General features: G+C 43.9%; 1 protein-coding gene across 5 annotated transcripts in view; it reads right to left on the reverse strand.

Moving 5' to 3' along the window:
• The window catches only part of PHF14 (PHD finger protein 14), a 250,852-nt gene that overhangs the window by 217,496 nt on the left and 7,607 nt on the right, over positions 1-25,749 (reverse strand). For 4 of the 5 annotated variants that reach the window (XR_010787298.1, XM_066584614.1, XM_066584615.1 and 1 more), the window contains exons 2-4: positions 16,504-16,614; positions 10,842-11,494; positions 7,181-7,325 (exon numbers count right to left, since the gene is read on the reverse strand). Coding sequence is in view for 4 of the 5 variants with exons in the window: in XM_066584614.1 (XP_066440711.1) it covers positions 7,181-7,325; positions 10,842-11,494; positions 16,504-16,614 (909 nt within the window). In the remaining variant the exon portion in view is untranslated. The remainder of the gene's footprint in view (positions 1-7,180; positions 7,326-10,841; positions 11,495-16,503; positions 16,615-25,749) is intronic. The other variant, XM_066584616.1, reaches the window with a different exon arrangement.

Below are 25,749 nucleotides of genomic sequence, written 5' to 3' on the forward strand. Positions count from 1 at the left end.
CAGACTTCTCTGTATGCGGCTGCGTGTCAACGAAAATGGCCACGCATGTCATAGGTTCGCCATCATGGCCCTAGTATGCCCTGCAGCTCTGCTGTGGCAGGGGGTGTCCATTGATTGCATGATCGCCGGGTTAAATAGTTGAAGCGTCACTTTTTTCTATTCTCTACATAGCGCTCATTTTTTTCCCGTGACCAGGTATATCTTTCAATGGTAACAGGTATAATGCAGCCAGAAACTTTTTTTTTATATCTTTTGAAGGGGCTTAATGTAAAAACCAAAAACTTTTTTAAAAAATAGCAATTCCACTATTGTTCTATATTTATTTATGGCAATTAGCACGCGGTATAAACAGCATTTTAACCCCTTAAGGACACGGCCCCTTTTCTTTCAATTTTCCGTTTTTCCGCCCCCCTTTTAAAAAATCGTAACTCTTATTTATCCATCGCCGTCGCTTTATGAGGGCTTGTTTTTTATGTATTGAGTTGTATTTTTTAATGGTACTAGTTAATATACTACATAATATACTAAAAAATTTTTGACAAAATTCTAAGTGGAGTGAAATGGGAAAAAAATTAAATTCCGCCATCTTTGTGTGCATCTCGTTTCTACAGTGAACACACTGCAACAAAAATGATAATTTTATTCTTTGGGTCATTACGATTACTACGAAACCAAACTTGTATAGTTTTTTTTTTTTTTTTTGCAGCGCTACTTTTTTTTTCCAAAGATATTTAATTTTTTAAAATATTTTCTGAACGCAATAACTTTTTAATTTTTCCGTCGACATAGCTGTGCGGGGGCTCATTTTGTGCGGGGCATCCTGTGGTTTCTGTTGGTACCACTCTTGAATACATACAACTTTTGATTGCCATTTATTACATTTTTTCTTGGACACAGAGTGACCAAAAAAAAGCAAAATTCTGAGCTTTTTTTTTTTTTTCTGACAGCGTTCACCGTGCGGGGTAAATAATGCATTACTTTGATAGATCAGACTTTTACAGACATGGCCATATGTACCGTATTTTCCAGGGTATAGGACGACTTTTTAACCCAGGAAAATCTTCTTTAAAGCTGGGGGTCGTCTTATACGCCAGGAATACGCTGTAGAAAAAAACAACAATACTCAGCGGGGCATCAGCCAATGAGCTAGCCAATCAGAGCATTAGCTTTCTGGAGGCAGGGCATTCAAGCCCCACATCCAAAATACAATGCTCTGTCGGAGTGGAGGAGGGAGCGATAGCCTCCAGCAGCGCCGCAGATCATCGCAGAACGCCACTGGAGGGGAGTATTGATTTTTTTTTTCTACAGGTAGCTAGTCCGGCATGTAACAGGACAGTTAGTTAGTTTCCCCATTGAAATGTATTAGAATGCATTAATGGCGTTTCAATGCATTTCAATGGTGAAAAGTGCTTTGACATACAAGTTTTTTGCCTTAAGAGCTCCGTCTCGGAACGGATTAAACTCGCATGCCAAGGCACCACTGTATATCTCAAACTATATTTTAACTGGAAAAGTTGGGGGTCGTCTTATACGCCGGAAAATACGGTATTTTGTTTTACCATTTAGATTCTTTTATTATAAATATGGCAAAAGGTGTTTTTTTTTTCATCTTTTACTTTTTTAATAATTAGTAAAACTTTTTACTTTTTTTTGTTAGTCCCCACAGTTTTTGAATGAATGTAAGCAAAGCAGAAGAAAAAAAATTACGATTTTTTTTTTAGCAGCTTTTTTTTTGTACAGCACACATATGAATGAAGGCTTTCCCCTCAAAATGCATACCCCTGTTAGTCATGTGTTCAGAAACATACCCCTTGTGGCCCTAATCTTCTGTCCGTATGCACAACGCGGCCCAAACCGAATAGAGCATCAAACTTTAACTGTCTTAACTTTTACGTGATCACCATTATCCATTGGATAATGGCAATCACTCCTATGAGATCTCCAGGCTCTCGACTACATTTAGTAGCCAGGAGTGGGAAGATTTTAAATTACCCCGACAATCTGCGACTTTTGCACATGCATCCGCCATTTTGGCGACAGTCGCGTACGCAAAGGTTGGGGTAAGGTCCGCGGATAAATCTGGGGGCCTTAGGTACCTAATTTCATCTACCCTCATGGATATGATCCATGAGGGGAGATGTAACAAACTTTTTTCTATACTTTTTTAAACTTTTTTTTTTTTAACTTTTACATGATCACTGTTATCAATTGGATAGCAGCAATCATGTGACATGGAACTGCATACAGCTGTTCCCGGTGACAGCTCCCTGCTCTCAGCTACTCATACTAGCCGCGAGTTTTTAAATTTCCCGGACCTCTGCGCAATGGGGTGGTCACTAAGGGGTTAACTATTAAAATCCATTGTTACGAATGCAGCAATGCCAAATATATTTTGACAATGTGATCTTCTGACAGTTTTTGACACTTTTCAGACGGCTGTGCAAACACACACACATTCCCATTCACCTCTATGGGAGTGCGGGCGCACAGCTTTCGGCAAAGAGTCATGCTGTCTGTGCCCTGACTTTGTCATGGGGCGCCCCAGGAACGAGGGATGGATGTAACACATTCCCCCGGACTCCACATGACCTAAACTATAAAGCACCATAACTTAGTTTACAGTGCTCCTACTTTATGACAGGTTCCCTTTAAGAGACGCCCATGAGATCAGTTCTCAGATACGTGTCAGCTGCTGTACAGCTCTTGTATACACTTGTAGGACCTCCGGTACGGCAGCGCTGCACAGCTTCATGCCGTTATAGAGCAACATCTCCCACCAGCGGAGAACGTTGGCGCGGGCGAGAACATGCACAAGACGTACTTCTGCAGACACGTTGCAATCAAGATGTCAAAAGTACTGACATCGCAGTCGGAGCTCTGTGCCATGGCATACCAAAGCCAGCCGCTTGGCACAAACAGACCTGACTGAGTGGCGGGCCAAGGAAGAAGCTTTCATCATCAATACTGATCCTCCTGGATACCGGCAGCAACTTAAATAATGTTTCTTTGATTGTAGAGTACAGCTGTACAGTCTGAAGGAAGAAAGCGGAAGGAAGGGGGGGGGTTAGCCGTATACCCGCAGCCCCTGCAGACTACAGCCACCGATACAGCACCGTATATACATTAGGTCCCATGTGCTGCAACACTATCCTGAGGTTCATCCTGAGCCTCCTGCTTCAGTAATAGAATACCATTACTACATAAATGCTAAGCAGCTGCTTATAGCCACGCAGTCCTTTCTGTCCCACATTGACCTGTACTACATCTGCAGGAAGGGAAAACATCCGGTATTAACCCCAACCCCCTCATGCCACTAACCACTAAGAAAGGGGGCAGCACTCACGAGCAACAAGGGAACTACTAAACTAATCCCCCACTTACTGTATATTCTAGACCACCAAGTAAGGTGAAATTACCTTCGACCACAAGGAAATCAAAAATATACCCTAGACCACCAGGGAATCAAATAGTAATTCCCTCTTCTGCCCAAGACCATGGAGGAAGGAGGCGTAGAGTAACTCCAGGCACTAGGGAACTCTCTGTTCTACCCTAAACAACCAGGGAACCAAAAAATAACCCCATCTTCTACCCTAGACCCCGGAGAATCAAATGGTAATCTCTTCTTCTACTCAAGAGCACCAAGGAAGAAGTCTTAACCTCAGTCACCAGAGAATTAAGTTTGAATTTTTTTTACCGCAGATCACCACAAAATAAATACTAACCCCCTCTTCCACCCTAAACCATCAACGGGCAATCACCCTAGACCACCAGGAAATCAAATACTAACCTTTTTACTACTCAGGCGACCAGAGCTGCTAAAATTAAGGCTCATTTACACGCAAAGAATCTTTCAAACGATTGAAAGATAGACAGTTCTAGCGAACATTTTGCATAAAGTACTAAATGGCAGTAATGCCCATTAGCACTTTATCAGCTTCATTTGCATGTAAATGATCCTCTAACAGCTGTCTGCAAATCACAACATGTGATCTGGACTTGGCACTCAGCTGCATTGTCTTCGCAAGGGCTGCTGTGGGCTGTCAGTTTAATACAATGTAATCAGTTGCTCCTGTGGAGAACACAGCGTGCGGTCCCTGCTATCTCTATCTTGCTGAACGATGGCTTTTATGCTCACCTAAAAATCATCGTTCAGCCGAAAAGTGAAAGATCGAAGTCTTTACATGCAATGATTAGCGCTCAAAAGCCATTGTTTGAAAGAATTTTGAGTGATAATCCTTGCGTGTAAATGGAGCTTTAAACCACCAAGCGGTTCTTAAAGGGATTGCTTTAGGATGTCTTATCTTAAAAGTAGCCTAATGAGGGCCATATATAAACATACAGACTTTGAATTTTTATATTTATCCTTCCCCCAATGTAACTCTTTTGTACTTCCCGATTGATGGATAGGTATAAAACTTGTCCCCGTGTGATTGCCAGGCAGAAGAAAACTTTGGGACCACATGGGTCAATAAAATCCTGTGCCCCTCAAGTTTCCCTACACTTGCAATGTGATAAGCGGTTTTTACTACAAAGCCAGCCACAATATCCACAGACGCTAGATACTGCATATGAGTAGCCTAGAAGGTAAAAAAATTTAAAAAAGCAAAAAAAAAACAAAAAAAACACACCATAGTATATAAGTGGAAGTGAAAGCAGCCAGTTCCATACATGCAGTTCTCACTTCTAAAGGCTGTAGCTCCAGCTAGATTGTGGCTAGAGTTGTGTTTCTGGTCTTGTTTTACAACATTCAGAATAGATGCCCCCTTCTGCCCGAACTGTAATTGGCCAAAATCATCAATTCCTATTTTCGAAGCCCAAATACAGCTCAGGCAAAATTGTTAAGTGGGTAAATAGCAAGTGCCACATCGACTATGCATTGGCAGATAACGTTATCTATGCTTTTCTTAATTACATTAATATTTAAGAACATTACCATTACATTCACATGAGTGAGTTTCTCACGCAAGTTTGTGAATTGCAAGATGCAGAAAACTCGCACTAAAATAGACACTGTGATTTTCAATGGGCCTATTTACATTTGTGATTTTTCTCTTGAAATGATGGTGTGAGATAGAAAAATCCCAGCATGTTCTATTTTTCTGCGAGTCCGCAGAAATCTCGCTCATTGTTTCTAATGGGTGAGAAAAATAAAATTGCATCGCACTCACATGTACAGCAAGTTTCCTATCAGTGCGATTTGTAATCTTTCCTACTAAAAATACATGTGCATCAAAAAAATCATATGGTCAGCTTTGCGATTTACTCACACATCACAACGCGCTTGCAGTGAACATCGCAATTTTACAATCGAGATATTGGTCTGAGTTTCTCAGACCGATATCACGCTCGCCCATATGAATGCCACTTAAAGGGGTTGTCCACGCGCCACTGTTTTTACTTACCATATATACTCAATACTGAGTTTTTCAGCACATTTTTTGAGGTAAAAAAAAAAGAAAAAAAACAATACTCACCTCCCAGCTGGCGTCTGTGTCCCGGGCGGTGCTGCAAGCTGCTTGAGACTTCTCCCCACTGTCATCTTCCTTCTCGGCTTTGAATTCCCCTGCTGTCAGTACTGTATAACTAAGTGTTGTGATTGGATCGAGTGTCAGCCAATCACAGCCGGAGCTTAATCATTCACAGCCATTCAGTGAATATCACTGAAAGGCTGTGATTGGTTTATTGAGCGACGGCTGTGATTGGCTGGCGCAAGATACAATCACAGCGCTTACTTACACAGCGCAGCGGGGGAATTCAAAGCCGAGCAGGAAGATGACAGTGGGAAGAAGTCTCAAGCAGCTTGCCGCACCGCCGGGAAGACCATCACGCCGGGGGACACAGACGCCGGCTGGGAGGTGAGGATTATGTTTTTTTTTTAACCTACTATATACTCGAGTCAATAAGTTTTCCCAGTTTTTTGTGGTAAAACGTACTGACTCGGCTTATACTCGGTTCAGCTAATACTTGAGTATATACGGTATTTAGTTATAGAATAGGAAATCATACCATTTTCTAATACACGTGTATTTTACATTCTGCTCATATAGTTTTTTAAAGCAGTATATTGGCCCCTATTTGCACAGCTGAGTGGTCTAGTCAATCTGCGGTAATGGACAGCAGTCATGTGACCCTCAGCATTTAGCGATGAGGCATCTAATAGGTGAATAAACATTTACTGAGGGGCTGACATTCTACAGCATTACTACAGCAGCGACTCCTCATGTCTGTCAAGGACTGAGGAGAAGCAGCTTTTATATTCTTCTCATGTCAACTCTGCGGGGTGTTTTTTTTCCAGTTCCCTTTATTAAAAACACGACAACATTAACTGCAGACAGTTGTGTGTGTTTGTTTAACAGTTCTTATTAATAAAGTTATTTAAAAAAAAACAAAAAAAACAAAACACGTACACATCACTCGCTAGGTGTTATTGTTATCATCTCATGTTATTGTTAAAGGGGTTGTCCCGCGATAGCAAGTGGTTTTAAGTACTTCTGTATGGCCATATTAATGCACTTTGTAATATACATCGTGCATTAAATATGAGCCATACAGAAGTTATTCACTTACCTGCTCCGTTGCTAGCGTCCCCGTCTCCATGGCTCCGACTAACGCTGCCTTCTCCCTGGATTAGACGCGCTTGCGCTGTCTGCCCTCTTCTGTCCGGCTCCGGCGTGCTCGCTCTGCAGAGGTCTTCTGCGCATGCCGGACAGAAGAGGGCAGACAGCACAAGCGCGTCTAATTCCGGCAGAAGAAGGCTTCGGTCGGAGCCATGGAGACGGGGACGCCAACACCGGAGGGGGTAAGTGTATAACTTCTGTATGGCTCATATTTAATGCACGATGTATATTACAAAGTGCATTAATATGGCCATACAGAAGGGCTGAACCCCACTTGCTGCCGCGAGACAACCCCTTTAATAAAGTTAACTGAAAAAAAACACAACACAGAGGAGACAGGGAGAAGAATAGAAGAGCTGCTTCTCCACAGCAGACAGGTAGTAGCCGTTCCTATACAATGATGGGGAGAACCGCGGGGCTGCAGCACTGGATCGTCGGGGCAGAAAACCAATAAGTACCACTACTTTACTACTTTACTACTTTAGCACATCTGCAGATATACTTTTAAAAAATCATCTGACAACCCAGATCCCATTTAATCCAGGAGAGTCTCTGAATGTTACCTTCATGTACGGTGATCCCACAGTTATCGCACTGGATGATTTCATCTGCATCTTCACTATTGTCCCCGAGACACACGCAGCATATTAATATGTGATCCATTTTCTGGGAGCACCACTTATCACTTTTCTCCAGAATAAGCGAGTCCTATTAACAATCCAACAAATAAAATGTAAATTGTGTTATAATGTAGCACTAAACAGTAAACATTACACAGAACTGTCACAGCTAAACTACAAGCCACCTCCTCCCAAACCATGCAATCCCTCCCACCGCTTTGTTGCCCGTTTTTGCTTTTTAACTATGGCTTCAATCACACATATGCCAGATCCGCCACCCTTAAAGGAACAGTCAGAGGTCCTCAGAGCTGGTGTTATGTGACATGGAGGTGGGGGAGACAAGGATATGACGGCAACTCCCAACCTGAAATGGCTGATGACAGGGTGGCCATACACTTTCAATAGCTGTCAGCGGATCAAGGTATTTTTCCCGACTACCCCATGTTCATGGCCTTCAGGCTCTGCCGAGCGTTGCATGCATTCTCAATAGGTAGAGAGAACAAAGTCGCCACCACCAGACAACTCTGGTTACATCTTACTTCCCTTGACAACAAAAGGATTGGGCATGTTGAAAACCAGTATGCCCAACCCTTCCCTTTTCTTCCATTCCAACGTCAGGGGATAGTCGAGACAACCCCACGTACACTAAATGGTAGGCCGATCCCGACGCAATCAGTGAATTCGCTTGATGTTTGTAAATATATAGATGGTCATCTTCATGTCAAATATATTTGTCTTTGTATCTGGGGAGGCCGTATGACATTAAGATAAATACTGCATTCCTCAACATTGAAATTACAACACCAAGAAGGAAAAGTCGTGGAATTATGGAAATCGCAGGATTGTTAGACAGGTTAATGATATGCAAATGCTGAAAAAAATGAAAAAAAAATATTCAAGACATCTCGATTTACTCAGTATGGAGTATGAGCGCCACGGGCAGAAATTCATGCACGTAAACGCCTTGGCATGCTATCAATGAGGTCATTAATGGATTGCCATGCTGAATGCACTAGGGCACACAAATACTCAAAATTCGCTGTTGGCAACTCCCTTTTGGAATTGCCAACCAATGACGTCCCAGATCTGCTTGATGGGAGTCAAGCCTGGAGAGACACCAGGCGATGGTAACACGTTAGGCCACACAGGCTGCTCACAGAGCAACATGCAGCCTGGCACTGTTGTGTTGAGAAATGGCTGCTGGGACACTACGGAGAAATGGCCATTCCACTGATTCCATGACCAAATCAACATAACGTTGAGCTGTAAGTCTACCTGGAATAAAGAATAGAAGACTCCGGTTACCGTACATTATGCCACCCTACACATAAAATCCCGGAAGTAGGACTGTGTGCTGTTCCTTCGTGGAGGCTTCTTCATGGTGTAGCCTACAAGCTCTCCAGACCAATCTCCGGTATCATCGCTCCATTCCGGCCTCCATTGCAGTCTTACTCTGCACTATGCCAACCTTTGAGAGCAGTGATGTGAAGGCAATGGAACACCTGTCGCTGGATGTCTGGCTCGTAACCCAAAGTCGTGCAAGCGGTTTCATTTGTGTAGACACTGTTTGATGTCCTAGCATTGGGATACGATGTCCAATTTCACCGGCAGTACAGAATGGATCACTAAACGCCATTCTTCTGGGGATTCGTCCGTGCAGAGGCTCGCCTTTGTGCACTTATTGCTATCATTTGAGTTTTCTGTTGTTCTCTCAACCACTGGGACATGCAATGTTGAACATGCTGACATCTTGGCCTACATGCGCAGCGATCTGCCGGAGTGGTAAACCACAGTCTCATAGTTCAAGGATTATGTCCCTCTCAGTCTGCCACAAGTGGTGATAACTAGCACCTCGACGAACAGGATGCCTTTCACATTCGTTCCACAAGACTATCCGATCTTTGAGGTTTCATGTGGCTGAAAACATTTGCTTTCGATCTGCCTTTAAAGCCATAGATTGGAGCTAGATGCTTGAAAATTTGATCTTTTGCATATCTTGGTGACACCTTCTACTTCTTCGATTTGCATAACTTTTCACTTTTTCCTTCGTAGTGTTGCCATTTCAATGTTGCTGGGTGTATTTGGACTCCCACAGGGTTTATCGCAGAGTTTTTCAAACCCCTGAAAGCGATTTTGCCCCCCATACTTAAGCATTTACACATCACTTACTCTCATATCATTACATATCCAGGCAGGCTTGCTGGTCAGAATTCTAGTAGAGCTGACCGACAACCACTGAAGGATCTGAAGTAGTTACCACAATGGAAATCAAGAAGCTTTGCCAGAAATGGAGACTGAGAAACTTTTCAAAGCACTTAACTGAAAAGGGCAAACTAAAAACTTTCCTTAAAGTGGATCTGTCGGCTCTCACTGTATTTTAGCACCGCAAATCGTTGCACTCCCCATTAAATAACAATTCTTGTGCATCTTTTCTCAAATTTGTGTAGCGCTGTCCCTGTTACACCTCTAGTTGGGGATGTGTTCTTACCATCAGTGCTAGTCTGTGTAGGGACACACCCCTTTGACAAGGGGAATGGTAACACCTAGTTGTCAATTCAGTCACTCATTTCGAGGAGGAATAACAGAGGGACAGCGCAATACAGAGTTCTAAGAAAAGATGCCCTTGAATCGTTATTTCACACAAATACAACCGTTTACTAAAACAGACAGAAGAGCCGACAGTCGCTCTTTAAAGGGGTTATCCCAAGATCAACTTTTATTACCTATCCACAGGATAGTTGATCAAGTATGATAGGGGGTTATCTCACCACTGAGACCCCCACCAATCCAGAGAACTGGGGTCCCATGTCCCCCTTTCCTCCTCATTGCAACCCTCACAGTGAGAAGGAAACTGAATGGAGAGACAGTCATGCATGCGCGATGCCGCTCCCTTCATGTTCAATGGGACTGCTGGAGATAGCCAAGCGCTTGTACTCGGCTATTTCAGTCAGTCCCTTTGAAGTGCATGGAGCGGCGCCCCAAGCATGTACAGCTGCCGCTCCATTCAATCTCTACGTCACTGTGGGTGGGTGCAGCAGTGACTAAAAGAAGGGATATGGGACACCTTTGTTCTCTGGATGATTGGGGCGCTCAGTGGTGAAACCCCCAAGGATCAAACTTTTCTCATCTATCCTATGGGTAGGTGATAAAAGACAATTTTAGGATTTCCCTTTTAAAGAGATATTCTCATCATAAACATTTATGGTTGTATCAACAGGATAGGGGTGGTTCCCACGTCTGGCTGGCCTGGCTACTTCCATAATTGCCGTAGACGTTTATGGAGAGGTCTGGCAGCCAGAATCATTGCATATAGGTCAAAAGACCCTATTCTCTCAATAGGCAAGGGACCTGAACTTCTGAAGTGTTTCTGACATACCCTGTGGATAGTTTGTGTATGGTTATGATGGAAATACCCCTTTAACTCTGATTTTAGTTGTTTTTTTACATTTTTGGTGGAATGATGAAGCCTTTAGCTATCTAAACTTTCCAAAGACAGACGAAAAAGGAAATACAGGTAATCATATAAAAGAAAGCTTTCTCTACAGCACTTCACACTATAAGTTTTCACATCTTGATGGACCTGTCAGGACACTTTATAAATTACCTCATTACTTTTGCTTTGAGACAGTGTCAAGCTGTCATTCGTCAGCTCCTCATCATCACCGCTGTTCCTACTGGGAATCTTTATTTTTTTCTTCTTTCCTTCGTCGTCACTTGAACTACAGCTACCGTCTTTATTGCGAGTTTGGCGATTTGATTCCTCTTCGCTTCCATCCTCTTCTTCATCATCTTCCCCTTCGCTGCCTTCCCCGGTAGAAGATTTTCCTTTTTTCTTGCCGCTTGTGGGTCTCCAATCGTTGTCATCTTCGCTGTCATAATCATCCATCGCATTTAGCTCTTCCATGGTAATTAAGTCCAGCAACGGACGGTTTCTTCGGAGATTCCACTTCTTGGGTTCATTGGCTTGGTCGTCAATAGTGACATCAACCTCTGCGGGTCTTTCTTTCTTCTTCTGGGGTTTGTCAGTCTCATCTTTCTTTAGCTCATCTTTACCGGGCTGCTCATCTGTAGTTTTGTCTTCATGTATTCGGTAACCTGTGGCTGCCCCATTTCCTTCAGGGGCTTTCCTTTCTACTTCTCCTTCAGGACCAACTGTTGACATATCGTCGTCTTTCAGGTCGTCTTCCGAGTCAGTGCCAGAACATTCACCACTGTCTTTTGACCCATCGTCGCTACCAATGACGCTGCCTTCAGAATCTAGAAATAGAAACACATACAGAATGTCCGACAAGTAAATGACAAGTCAATACAATGGTATCCATATAAAGAAATGCAACACACATAGGTGTTTTACTGATGCGTTTCATTGTCGAAGGTCTTGGTGGTCGGTTTAAAAAAAGCTTAGTCTAGCCAAGATACTTAAAGGGGTTGTCCGGCCATAAACATTAGGTCTCATTACTTCTGTTTGCCCAATACAATGCACTTTGTAATATACATTGTGCATTGTAAATTAGGCAAACAGAAGTTATTCACTTACCTTTTGGATTGCCCCCCCGTGTTGCTCCTCGGTTGCCATGGGTTCCGACAAGTCTCTTCTCCTCTTCTTGTCGGAACGACGGGGACAAGCTTCTCCAGCACAGCTCTGCGCATGTGCAGAAGAACTTCAGCCGCTGGGAAGCTCAGGGGAGGCGTGGCTGCTGGCTCTTCATCTCCAAGGTAAGAATGAGTGGAGGGGCGGGCTCTCGCGGGGGGGGGGGGGGGGTGGAGAGGGAGAGATGGATGGATGTGTGCAGGGGGGGGGGGTGCAGTGATGTGTGTGTGTGTTCGTGGTGTCTGGAGACCGGCTGTCAGAAGTCCCGGGGGAAGGGGGGGGGGTGGAGAGGGAGAGATGGATGGATGGATGTGTGCAGGGGGGGGGGGTGCAGTGATGTGTGTGTGTGTTCGTGGTGTCTGGAGACCGGCTGTCAGAAGTCCCGGGGGAAGGGGGGGGGGGGTGGAGAGGGAGAGATGGATGGATGGATGTGTGCAGGGGGAGGGGGGGTGCAGTGATGTGTGTGTGTGTTCGTGGTGTCTGGAGACCGGCTGTCAGAAGTCCCGGGGGAAGGGGGGGGGGGGTGTGGAGAGGGAGAGATGGATGGATGTGTGCAGGGGGGGGGGGGGGTGTGCAGTGATGTGTGTGTGTGTGTGCAGGGACCCGACTGACAGAAGTGTGTGTGGGGGGGGGGGGGGTCATTGTGAGAGGGGCACTATGAGGGCATGTGTGTGTGGGGAAATGTTTTACTTTACTTTAGCAGGGGGCGGGGCCTGGGCGGGGAGAGACTGTAGAGCAGTTCAATAGAGGTGGGCGTGTCGTGGGCGGGGCTAGGACGTGAGCTGAGGGAAATCCTGCCTTTTCATGTCTCTTACTACCATCGGGAGCGCGCACACAGAAGAGGGAGAGCGCAGAGCATTGTGGGAAGGCAGCACAGAGGCGCCATCTTTGAAAGCTGCAGTGAAGATCAGAATCTAAGGTAAGAAACTGACATTGCAGCTGATCTGCCTGCCGGTTTGAGCCCCTGTATGCTGTCTGTTACTATCCTTACTGAAAGGAAAGCAGCAGCATTATAAAAATTTTTACCCTGTGTGGCCAGACAACCCCTTTAATTAGGGGTTCTCAGGAAGATTACTTAGAATTAAAAAAAAGAAGGCTATCCCAACCCAACTACATTACAGGTGGATAGTTATGACAGCATGGACCAGCATATAAAGGGTACTTATTTCCTAGAACGCCTAAGTTTTAATCGGTAGTGATCCGGGTGTTGAGATCCCCATAACTTGCTAAAAAGAAAGACCAGAAGAGCTCAGCTGAGTGATATTCCTCTCCGGCTATAATGGGGTTTGTTCAGCTGGCCCTCTGACAACTGCTTCTGCAATGCACAGACTATTTTATTTTTATTGAATCCATAACTACCGTGTTTCCCCAAAATAAGACAGTGTCTTATATTAATTTTTGTTCAAAAAGGTTTAACTTTTTTACATGTATAGCTTCCTGGACACTATTTAAATTGACTTTAATTAACTGTTAGCAGGGCTAAATTTTGGAGTAGAGCTTATATTTTAAGCATCCTCAAAAAGCCAGAAAAATCATGCTGTGTCTTATTTTCAGGGTATGTCTTATTTTCAGGGAAACAGGGTACTTTGCTTGTGTCTCTGAGGATCAGCTGAGCAAAGTCGACTACTTCTACCCCTTTGTCTCAGCGAATTAGTAAGGCCCCATGTCTACAGGTGAATTTGATTTGTGTGACCCGCGTGGAAGATCCACAAATCAAGCTGCCGCTAGGGATACATGAGCGTCCGCAAATGCATTAAAGCATGCAGATTTGTTTTGCAGACCTTTCAGTCCAGAAAACAAGTCGCAGCTTGCTCCATTTTGCTGTGGATCCCACATGGACGGCTTCCCTTGAAGCCAATGGAAGTGGTCCAATCAGCATTTTGCCGTAGGTTTTGCAGCGGTTCAGCCGCCAGTATTCTATTGCGGCTTTCTCTCCTCGTAAAGAGGAGTGATGCCGCAACGGAAAAAAAAAATTGACATGCCACGGAATTGAATTCTGCACTGCATGCCCGTTTCCGCCCGGCTTTGCTACGACAGATTGGCCGCCCCGTGTGGACGAGATTTTTGCAAAATGTTGTCCACATGGCTGGCTAATCCCGGGATTAGGAGCTGCAGGTGGAATTGCCGCACGAAAATTCCAGGGCAATTCCGTTCCGTGTGAACCCAGCCTAAGGGTTCCAGCACCTGGTCTCCTCACTGGTCAAAATTTCTGACATGCCATTATTCGGGAGAATCACGCCGCGTTTTTTACCACGCTGTGCGATTAGGTCTGGCGGTTCCGTCACAGTTGTTGAAAACAGCACTGTTATGGAACCTCCATACAGAACCATTCCCTCGCATTAGTGAAAAGGACACCACTTTGGTGTCTCTTTGACAAGGGTTCTATTTGCTCCAAATATAACAAAAACAAACGAAACCCTTGTAAAATATTCAAAAATTTCCATTTCAACAATGAACCCGTAAGGAAGGAGACTGACGAGAATGTACGGAACGTCATAGGAAAAAGAGGATCCGGCCGGAGGTTGACGTGACCCGGGCGACAGGAGGAGCCAGGAGAAGATCAGGGAGGAGAAGATGCGGTAAGGAAACTGATGGGGGAGGAATAGGTAAGTAGTGATTTTTTTTCTAATGACAGAACCCTTTTAAGAAGTTTAATTTGCTTGGTCCCATGAAAAACGTCTTAAGTGGGAATCTCTGTATTTGAAATACATGTTGTACAGATATGGGGATACAAAATACAGTATGTGGAGTTTATGTTAGTGTACATATGTTTTTAGTATAAAATGGATGCTAATTAAAAAATGGTTTTATGTAATTTTTACTATTTCTTTAAATGCTTAATTTTAATTACTATTTTTTTCTTAATCCCATAAAGGGCTTTCAATTAATAATATGGATTAGTATGAAAAGGTTGCTTCCCCATGACAACCCCTATGCATAGAACCCTATTATCGTATACCGTATACACATTATTAGGGGGCTCCTTAATTCTCTGGATCATTGGTGGTCCTGTAGTTGGACCCCCATTGATTAACTGGTCCCATCATTTTATAAAATGGAATAATACCCTTTAAAAGGGGTCTTCCTGGGCTAAGATATTGACGACCTGTGCTCAAGATAGGTCATCAATATTAGATCAGTGGAAGTCTGCCTATCGAGAACTCCACCAATTAGCTTGGGGAACAAGCGAGTGAACATTTCATTATGTCAACGCCTGATACAAGCTCAACCTCATTCACTTGAATGCAACTGAGCTACTCTCAGGCTATGTGACCGCTAAACGTGGGGATCTTGAGCAACAGACTCACCGATCTTATACCGATGACTTATCCTGAGGAAGATTTCTCCAAAAACGAAAAGACAGTAGAGGAAAGTGTGATACTTTGGTTGACAAAACTGCAGAGTTCCTAGGGCATACTGAGGACAGATGTAGACATATAGATGTCCGCCAGCACTGGAGGTCAAGTAGAAGTTGGGGATTTGTACATTTAGTGGAAAGTCCACCTTTATGCATCATCGGTCACTGACACATCAGAATATATATGCTTTTCAGTAAGGATCAAAATGGATCTTAGTCAATGCCCCAAACAAGTTTAACATTGGTCAGAGGTCAGTAACTCAAGCTCCGTGAGCATGCTTCTACCGAAGCACCAGTCAACTTCAATGCCACCTTTTCTTGCATAAGAGATATATTACCAGTGATATAAATGGAAAATTTGTAGAAAAATTGTGTTAGACAGTAAGGCTGCCTGCTCACAGGGCAAATCAAATTGCAGACCCACGCTAGTCACCGGCATGGGCGATCCGCTGCTCAATTTGCCCATAGATGTGCGTAGAGATTTCTCTGCTCCACGTACGCAAGTGGATTTTACTTACGGACACAATGTGCCGCCGAAAATAAAATCACAGCATGCTCTACTTTAACCTGGACTCCGGAGTCAATGGAAGCTGCCCGATCCGCGGGCCTTCCGTAATTGGCATTACGGAAGGGTCGCGGGAGCCGTACCACCGCCTAGTGACGCCGTGGCAAAACAAAACCGGCCGGGACATCCGCAGTGCAGAGAAAGAAGAAAAAAAAAAGAGGTACACGGGGTCACTGAACGGAGGCAGAGCCAGATTCTATGCGTAATTCCGCAGCCGGAATCCGGCTCTGTCGTGTGCAGGCGGCCTTAGAGTGAGGAATCTCCGACCATTGTTAAAGTCTTCTGGGAGTTACTGTATAGATGCCCGCTATCCTTTTGAGTTAGGAATCAGTGGGGTTCCGTTTCACCTTCACACTCACTTTTTTGGATTATTTAGACAACCCTTGTCAAAAACATTCATCTTAGGCTCTAAGTCATATAAACACATCACACAGCATGCTATATTACAAAGCACAGCAGCAAACATATCTAAGTTCAACTTTATAATTAGGCACAAATGAAAAGCTTAGGCAAGAAATGATAGCCCGGGTATATACAGTGCCAGCATTGCCACAGTGTAGGGTCTACGAGGTTACAAGCCCTAAGGGTAAATGCCCTTGTAACCAGCTGACTTATAACAAACAAATCGAAAATTGGTCTTTTAAGACATAACAAATTTTTGCAAAACATGGTAAATCGGAAAATCTTCATAATACGAATCTTTACCAAACAGCGTAATGTACAGGTTTTAGAAAAAAAATTTTGAAAAATACCTGAGGCATCTCCAACTTTAAAATCACTGTCATCTGAGCTATCATAATCCAAAGCTTCAAGAAGGGAGGTTGCCAAAGGCTTCACTTGTCGTCTTTTCGAACTCCGGTCCACTGCAATGAAAGTTGGTTTTTGTTTTTGGAAATTTTTTGTTTGTTTCATTGATTAAATGTGGCATCCAATAAAATTTTCTAATTCACTATGAATATTATACAAACAAGGACACCATCATTGCCCAATGGCATTAATATTGATCTATTTGTTTATGCTGACACTTCATTTTAAGGGCTATCACCATGATGATTTTAAAAGTTACTGATAACAAAGCAGCGTTAAAGAGCATTATCCCCTCCCTCCCCACCCAAAAAAAAAGAACAGTAAGTTTAAAGGGGTTATCCAGGGAGGAAAGTACTTACCCTATCTAGTCCGGGTCCAGCTGTGTCAGCACCACTATTTAAGGCTATGTTCCAACAAAGGGTCAAGTGGTAAGGAATCTTCCCCCCCCTTTCACTGTCAGTAAAGTCTTTACAAGGGGCAGATATTTGGCTCATTTAAATAACTAAGTCAAACCCCTTTTTTTGTCGTAGCCAATAGAGAGACAGCGAAGGGGGCTGGCTTAGTTATTGACATGAGCCAAATAGCTAACCCCCTGTGATCATATCATTGAATGAAAGAGGGAAGGCAGACTCCATACTACATAACCATGTGTTGGTACCAGGCTGGAAGTGAAGGTGCCCTCGCCACTGGACCCGGACTGGACGACCCCTTGAAGTCCTTAAAATGTCCTCTTTCATCAAGTCACGGTACATTTTACTTAACCATTTTGGTTTTTGAGAAGCTTTTCGAGACTTCTGAACAGTCAATGGCAACTTTGCCGAGTTAAAGGGGTTGTCAGAGTAATAAAAGATCTTTTAGGGGTCGTTTCACACAATCAACCGTTTTTTTGAATGAAGTGGGCCTGGTAATCAGGTGATAGCTTTTACAACCCCCAGATATCATCTGTGGCAGGAAGGAAGTTGACCACTAGTGGAAAAAAGTAGTATTGCATGGTGGTGATTTTCATATCCAAGAGCGGGAGCCCCTGATCCTTAACGTTCCCTTAACAGTGGCTTATAAAATAAAAATGAAATAAATCTTGTTATTTGTATTGCCAATTTATTCCACAGCGCTTTTAAGTAATTTATTTATTACCCACACAAGCTGGGTACTTATTATACCGATCTCGGAAGGATGGAAGGCTGAGTCAACCTTGAGCAGGCTACCTGAACCATGCGGGGATAGTACTCACAACCTTCAGGTCGTGAGTGAGAGCTTAGGACTGCATTCCTGCTGCCTTAACACAAGGCTTATAGAGGGGGTCCCCAAGTAGAGAACTCCTGTCCATGATGTCTATATGATCACAAATGGGTTATCAGCTAAAATGCCTTTAAGTAACCATATATGCCCCAGTTGCCATATGATTAGGTGGAAATTGAAGAGGCTAAGAAAACTGGGTGACAAGAAGTGTAGGACTCCGTGTTGGCCATATTCATGGCCTCCACAGCTTTCTAGAAACAGACATAACTAATGGGGCACTTGATGCATCTTTTTCTTTACCTTTTAAACACCAAAAGGATAACCCTAACTCTTTGGAAATCATCATTTGGTGGCCCCTATATATTTTTTTTTTACTTTGGAGCCAAATAGAGCAGGGGTGGGGGGTGTCCTTATGGTTGTAGGGGAAGACTGTTTAAATGGTTTCCTCTTACTCAAACTGTAAGGAAGTCCAGGTTGATTGTAGATGTGCCTCTTGTACTTAGGACTCTAATGGTGTGAAACGCGTTAATGAACGGCTTCTCAATTTCACTAATAAAGAAGTTGGGTCTTAGAGGAGTGTGGATCTTTCTTTACATGGGAGAAGACCAAAATTTCCATTTTCTTTCCTTCCCCAACTGATGTGATGGTGACTAACGCAAAAGTTAAGTCATGTGGAAAGTAACTAGACAGATTATGAAGATGGCTAAAAAATTGCTGAACGGAACTGAACTTGACAGAAGAAGACAATTGAAGGACTTCTATTTCCTTTTTTTTTTACCCATTTTAGGGGATATGCTATTAACGCTCTATCACATGTATTACTGTATTCATGTTACGACTTTTGTCCATGCGAGTCAGTTAAGCCAATTATCAAATTCTAATACAAAATTCTGCATAAAAAGGTTATTTTATTAATGTAAACACAAATGCGTGAGTAATGGGTTAACAAACGATGCCAAGAGCCAAGGGGTTAGGGCTGTAGGAGAAGTGCTGGATGCAAAGCAATACAGTATGTTCTGGTTACATGATGATCCATGGGTGACAGAGAAGAACAGAGTCAACTCGGAGGCCACCAATGAAGTTTTTCCTAGTGCCTCAAGCATTTCATTTAAAGCTCACCTCTCGGATAATGTTTGTAACATAGCTTATAGGGATTATCCATTTTCAATCCAAAACCAGACAATGGTGGCAAACTGCATAAAGCACTAAAATAAGCATTACTTACTTATTAGATCCAGCGCCGCCACTCCGGTTCTCCTACCCATGATTGCAGAGATGCCACTATGTCGACAACACGTAACCCCTCCAGCCAATCACCAGCATCAGCTGTTGCAAAGTTACAACTCCTGGCATGCTGTGTCAGACTAGCTGGGAACTACAGGAAAGCAACAAGTTGAACTTCACCGGCTAAAGATAGCATGAGTGATCGTTTTTGACCCTTGAACTTCACTGATGACCACAAATACTGTTTCCCTGAAAATAAAACCTACCCTTAAAATAAGCCCTACCATGATTGTCAGTTGGGGTTGAAATACATGTCCTGAAAATAAGCCCTAGCTACGAATACATTTTTAAAAAATACGTTACCTACCCAGGCACCATCGGGGTCCCTCCCGCTGGTCTCCGGAGCACCGGCGCACTTGATTGCAGTCCTCAGCCGTCAACAGAAGATCGCTTGCTGGTAAAGGTGTCCGTAAATCCCGCCTCCAGCAAGCAATGGCTCTAACTGGTTCTCAAGCGCCGCGGCTGAGCCAATTAATGAACCAAGGCGATGGCTTTGATTGGTTCTTCAAGCGCTGTATTGATTCGCTGAGCTGCGGTGCTCGAGAACCAATCACAGCCAGAGCTTACTGGAGACGGGGGTTTATGAACCCCATTAGCAGCAAGCGATCTTCTGTCAGCGGCTAAGGACTGCAAGCAAGTGTGCTGGAGCTCCAGAGACCAGCAAGAGGGACCTGGACGGCGTCAGCTAGGTAAGTATAATAAGACATCCTCCGAGGATAAGACCCAGTGCCTCTTTTGGGGCAAAAATTAATAGAAGACAGGGTCTTATTTTGGGGAAATCTGGTAAGAGTAGAAATTTCCTACTGGCAGCTAACGTTTTGGTGGTAATTTTTACTGAAATCCTTTTTGACTGACTTCATAAAAAAGTCAAACCGATTCCTGGTGTGATCTATCAAGTGGCTTCAGTATTTGGTATTTTGCCCATGCTTATGGTAACACGCCTGAACACATTAAAAAGGGGTTTCCAGGACAATTTGGACTTTTTTTTAAATATTATATTGATGAACTTTCCTCAGGATGGATCAACAATAGATGATCAGTGCAGGTTCAGCACTCAGGATCTCCGATGCTGCTATCAATGTGGTCAGCGCTAGAAGTAGATGGCACTGTCTGTTTGGTACTGCAGGCACAGCTCCCACTGAATTCAATGGGAGCTGTGCCTACAATATCGAACTGGGCTGTTGCACTACAGACAGCACAATCTGTTTCCTGCACTGTCCATACTTACAGCAGCACTGGGATTCAGCTGATCAGCAGGGAATCCAAGCAGCAGATCGCCACCGATCATTTTTTGCTGACCTAACCCGAGGATAGGTCATCAACGGGAAAAAAATGCCTATAGTCCCGGATAACTCCTTTAAGATGACCATGCATTTTAGATGGATGTCAGCTGAACTCCCTGATACCGATGGGCCTGGCTAACCATCTAATGTGTGATGGTGACTTGACTCTTTCCCAACGGCTGATTTTAGGAGAAAGATTGGGTATGCTGGAATTAAGCATGCCCTTGCCTTTGTTTTCACCTTGGGAATCTATGCTCAAGCCAACTTCTACGTTCATCGTGTACATTTTGAACTAGACATACATTAGCCAATGGATCTAAATCCCACTGGGGTTCTTTCTTATAGATGTCACCTTGTTTGGCAAGTACAAGGATGATATGAAGACATAGAGGTCATCCCAAACTCATACATAAAATCACTAAATCACCATTGGATTGGTGTCACAATCTCCTCTTTTAGACTCAGAAAGCCTTCACAAAGACCACAGATACATGGCGACAGCTTCTCATACCTCCTTATGAAGTCAATGGCCAATTCCATCAAGTAAAAGCTGCAACTTTTTGTTGCTATCAAGTCCTACCCCATGGGATGGCACACATTTCGTATTCTCTATATAGGCGTATCACACTCTTAGATTTACCATGAAATCTGGGCCAACCACTAAATTCGGGGGTATCACACCTTGTTCATCTATTCCTACATAAAACAAAGCATCTCTGCCAGAAAGGAAGGATCAGAAATGTTGACTTTCAACCCGCTTGATCCCTCTTCTTTCCGACAGCTGCCATCAGGACAAAGTAGGAAGGCCCCCACCGAACTCTAGCCTGGAATGCCCTAGTCAGTCCCTAGGTAGTATTCCCATATAACAATTTATAAGGGCCAATGACAATGTATCAAATATCATAAATATGCCTCACAGGCAAGACGGCATGATATTATTATCCATACATCTAGGCACGTATCTCATCAATGAAAGCCAGAAATCAGATGCCCCATTACAATCAAATGGCCCGGCGTGCTTCCCAATGGAAATAAAAGCACAGTTCATCAGCAGATTAAAAAATGTAATAATCTAAAACAGCAGTGATTAGTGATGAGCGAGCATACTCGCTAAGGTAGCGAGTACCTGCCCGCTCGAGACAAAAAGTTCGGTTGCCGGTGCGGGGGAGCGGTGAGTAGCGTCAGTTGGCAGGGGGGAGCGAGGGGGAGAGAGGGAGAGAGAGATCTCCCTTCCGTTCCTCCCTGATCTCCCCCGCAGCTCCCTGCCCGCCGCCGGCACCCAAACCTTTTCTCTCGAGCGGGCAGGTACTCGCTAAAGGCAATGCTCGAGCAATTGCCCTTAGCGAGTATGCTCGATCATCACTAGCAGTGATACAACCCAATGTGTCTATAAACAGTATTGGTAAGGATTTTGACCAAGATAAGCAAATATAGGTAAAAAATACTAAAGGGTCAAGTATACTTGAATGAAAAACATCCCGAATACCCACAGCCACAAGGAACAGATTACACTTGTTTCTCGCTATTAACACAGCCAAGATGATAAATACCTGATAGCTGATTTTAACCCTTTAGTGACTGGTCTAGTTTGTACCTTTAGGCCACTCTCAGGCATGCGTTCGGAAATCGTGTCACTTTTACCTCGATTTCGAGCAGCGTTTTTGAGTGCATGGTACAACGGGTCGGACGGCCTCCATCGACTTCATTGGAAGCCGTCCGCGCAAAAATGAAACATTGCTGAGATTTTTACTCTGTGAGCGGAAATCGCAATTCATTTCCACTCATGTGCAGGAAGAAGCGCTTTTCCATAGCAGGTTACAAAAACAGCATTTACTGCGGTGCATCCGGCCATATTACAGCTTATTGTTGTGGGACCAGTTGTATTTTAATGGCACCACTTCAGGGGAACATATAATGCATTGTAAAACTTTTTTTTTTTTGGGGGGGGGGGGGGGGGGGAGTGAAAACAAAACAAAATTCCACCCTACTTCTTCCCACTTTGTTCTATGGGCGCTCACTGTGTGGTATAAACATGCGGACGTTACTCTCTGCTGATACCAGGTTTATGTAGCTTTTTATGTGTTACTGCTTTGTGCACTAAACATCAGGCTGTTTCTCTGTCGCAGCATTATAGGACCCAGAACATTTTAATTTTTCCTGTATAAGGACTTCTTTGTGGGATGAACATATAGTTTTTATTGGTACCATTTCGGGCTGAACTTTTTGCTCATTTTTTTATTCTGCTTTTTAGCAGGGAGGAGGAGCAAGAAACAAAAACTCTGGGATAGTTTTTATTCTTTTTTCCACTGCGCATTTCGTGGGTCTGTACGATTACAACAATACCAAAGTAAGGCCGCCTGCAGACGAGCGGGTCGGATCCGGGGGCGAGAATTCTCGCCGCGGGACCCGACCCGAGCGCCTGCAGGGACGAGCGCGTACTCACGAGCCCCGCACAAAAATAGGACATGCCGCGGTTTGTTTGCCGCGCGAGATTTCGCGCGGCCAAACCGCGGCCGTCTACAGTGTGCAGGCGGCCTTATGTAGGTTTTTTTAAAGGTCTACTTAATAATAAAAAATTTTTTTATAGATCTAAATATTGAATTTGCATCGCTGCAATCCGGGCTTTTTTAAATTTTCCACCTACAGAATTATATCAGGTCTTGTTTTTGGCAGTAACAGTTGTACCTTTCACTGATACCATTTTGGGCTACATACCGGTACTTTTGTTGCATTTTTTTGCATTGGACGGCGAATAGCCATTTTGACATTTTCTAAAAATATTTTTTACAACATTCAGCGTATGGAATAACTAATGAAATATTTGAATTGTTCAGGTCGTTATGAGCACGGTGATGGATAGTTTTTTTTTTGTTTGTTTTTTTTATTTGCAAATTGTTTTGTGGGGAAATTAAATTTTTTAAATGTACAGTGGATTTATTTATTTTTGTCAAGCCTCTTGCTGCCATGGTAACCCATCTGCACCTCGTGATCACATTGCAGGGTGCCTATAGGTGAGAGGGGGAGCCTTTTTCCCTGTCACCCACTTCCATGCTGGTGATCACTACTGATCGCAGCATAAAAGGGGTTAAACAGTTGGGAATAGACTTTTTTTTTCGCTCCCAGTTGTTACAGTAGGTGTTCGGCTGTTGATGTACATTCTCTGGTAAAAGCCCCCCATGAAGAGGCAATAAATGGTGTAATGAATGTAATAGGAAAACTATTAAAGTATCAAGCACAAAAAAGGCATCAAGCTGCAAGAATTATTTTAACATTTTTAAAAACTGTTCAGGAACACATCTAGCAAAAAGCTACACGTTTCAGGCCGACTCAACACAACCCTTCATTGTGGCGTCATAATGAAGGGCTGGAAGAAGGCAGCCTGAAACGTGTAGCTTTTTACTAGATGTGTTCCTGAATCTTTTTTAATCATGTTTAAATAATAATACTTGCAGTTTTATTGATATTCTGGCACTGGATCCTTTATTAGGCCAGCTGCACACAGGCGGTTTAGATTCTGCATGCAGGAGCCCAAAGTGGAATCCGACCCTGTGCTCAATGGGCATCCGTGTGTACCTGCCTTTCTGGAATCTTCTCTGAACACCGCGAGCCGTCAGACATACACAGTAGTTTTTTTTTCTTTAATACCTCTGCTTTTCCCACATCATTGCCTAGCAATGACGCAATATTCGCAACCCTTCTGCAATGTCATTGCGGAAGGGTTGTGGATCAGACAGCTTCCATTGACTTCAATGGAAGCCATCCGTGGGGAAGTCACACAACAATAGAACATAAATTAAGTTCATGTGGTCCCTTGGGGTATAAAGTCCCCAATTTGTAAATCCATTAAGTTTCGTTCCTTAAAAGTATATTATCAAAATCGCCCTTCTGTGCCGAGCCTTTTCCTGCCACAAATATCATAAATTTAAGGGCCTCCAAATCCTCACCATGGACATCTATGATGGACCTGTAAGAACTGCCCCCTAGACATCTCGCTTCTCAAAGACTAGAGATGAAAACTCTCCCACCGGAGTAAGGCCGGCTGCACATGAGCGTGACGGGCTCCGCCGCGGAATATTCCGCGGCGAAGCCCGTCATGGCGCCCCCCAGAGACCCCATACTTACCAGCAGATCCGTCGTTCTGGGTCCCGCATGACGCTTCCCCGCTTACCGCCGCCGCGTCACATGACACGGCCGGCCGTGTCATGTGACGCGCCGGCCGCGTCATATGACGCGGTGGTAGGCGGGGAAGCGTTTTCACGCTATCTTCCGCTGTGCTACAGCGGGAGATAGCGTGAACGGACGGCTTCAATTGACTGCAATGGAAGCCGTCTGCGCGTACACCCGCGGCAAATAGAGCATGCCGCGGGTAAGGACGGGAGATTTCACGGTGCGGAATTCCGCGGTGGAATTCCGCACCGTGTGCCCTGAGCTATTAGGTTCGACGGAAATCCGTTCGTGGGAAGGAGGCAGTGTTTACTGGCTGCAATCTTACAGAACAATGAGGTCTGAAGCCCATTATCCTCTCCCCTACTGACCGTAACATCCAAGAAAGATATCCAGTTCTTGTGGAGGTCAAGTGAACTGGAGACCAGAGACCAAGATTGCCATTATTAACCCCTTAATGACACGGCCTATTTTGGCGTTGAGGACCAAGCGATTTTTGGTATTTTTCCATCTACATTTTTCAAAAGCCATAACTTTTTTATTTTTCCGTCGACGCGGCCGTATGAGGGCTTATTTTTTGTGTGGCGAGCTGTAGTTTTTATCGGTGCCACTTTTGGGTACATAGGCTGTAACTTTATTTTTCTATGTACGGAGCTCTATGAGGGCTTTTTTTTTGCGAGACGAGCTGTAGTTTTTGTTGGTTCCATTTTGGGGAATGTACGGCTTTTTTGATCACTTATTGCATTTTTTGGGAGGCAAAATGCTAAAAATGAGCATTTTGCCTCTGTTTTTTAGCGTTTTTTGTTACACTTTTTGCCGTACAAAATAAAAAGCGTGTTCAACCTTTTGTACACGTCGTTACGGACGGGTCAATACCCAATATGTAGGGTTTTAATTTTTTTTTACATTTTTTATGCTAATATTAGAAGAAGCATAAAAAAGGGGGGTTTTTTTACCTTTTTTTTTACATTTTTATTTTTTTTACATTTTTATTTTTATTTTTTTTACCCTATTTGAGTCTCTCTGAGGGACTTGCAGCACTGTGCCTATGATCGCTTTTGATAAGCCATGGTAGAGCTACTGCTTATACAGCGATCATAGCCATAGGCAATACAGGACGCCAGTGTCTGGCGTCCTGTTGCCATGGTGACAGGCCGGGCTTTCGCGATGACATCGCGAGTGCCGGCCGGAGACACAGAGGGAGTGCGGTCCCTCTGTAAA

The sequence above is a fragment of the Eleutherodactylus coqui genome, chromosome 12 (genome assembly GCF_035609145.1).
Source record: "Eleutherodactylus coqui strain aEleCoq1 chromosome 12, aEleCoq1.hap1, whole genome shotgun sequence".
Lineage (NCBI taxonomy): Eukaryota > Metazoa > Chordata > Amphibia > Anura > Eleutherodactylidae > Eleutherodactylus > Eleutherodactylus coqui.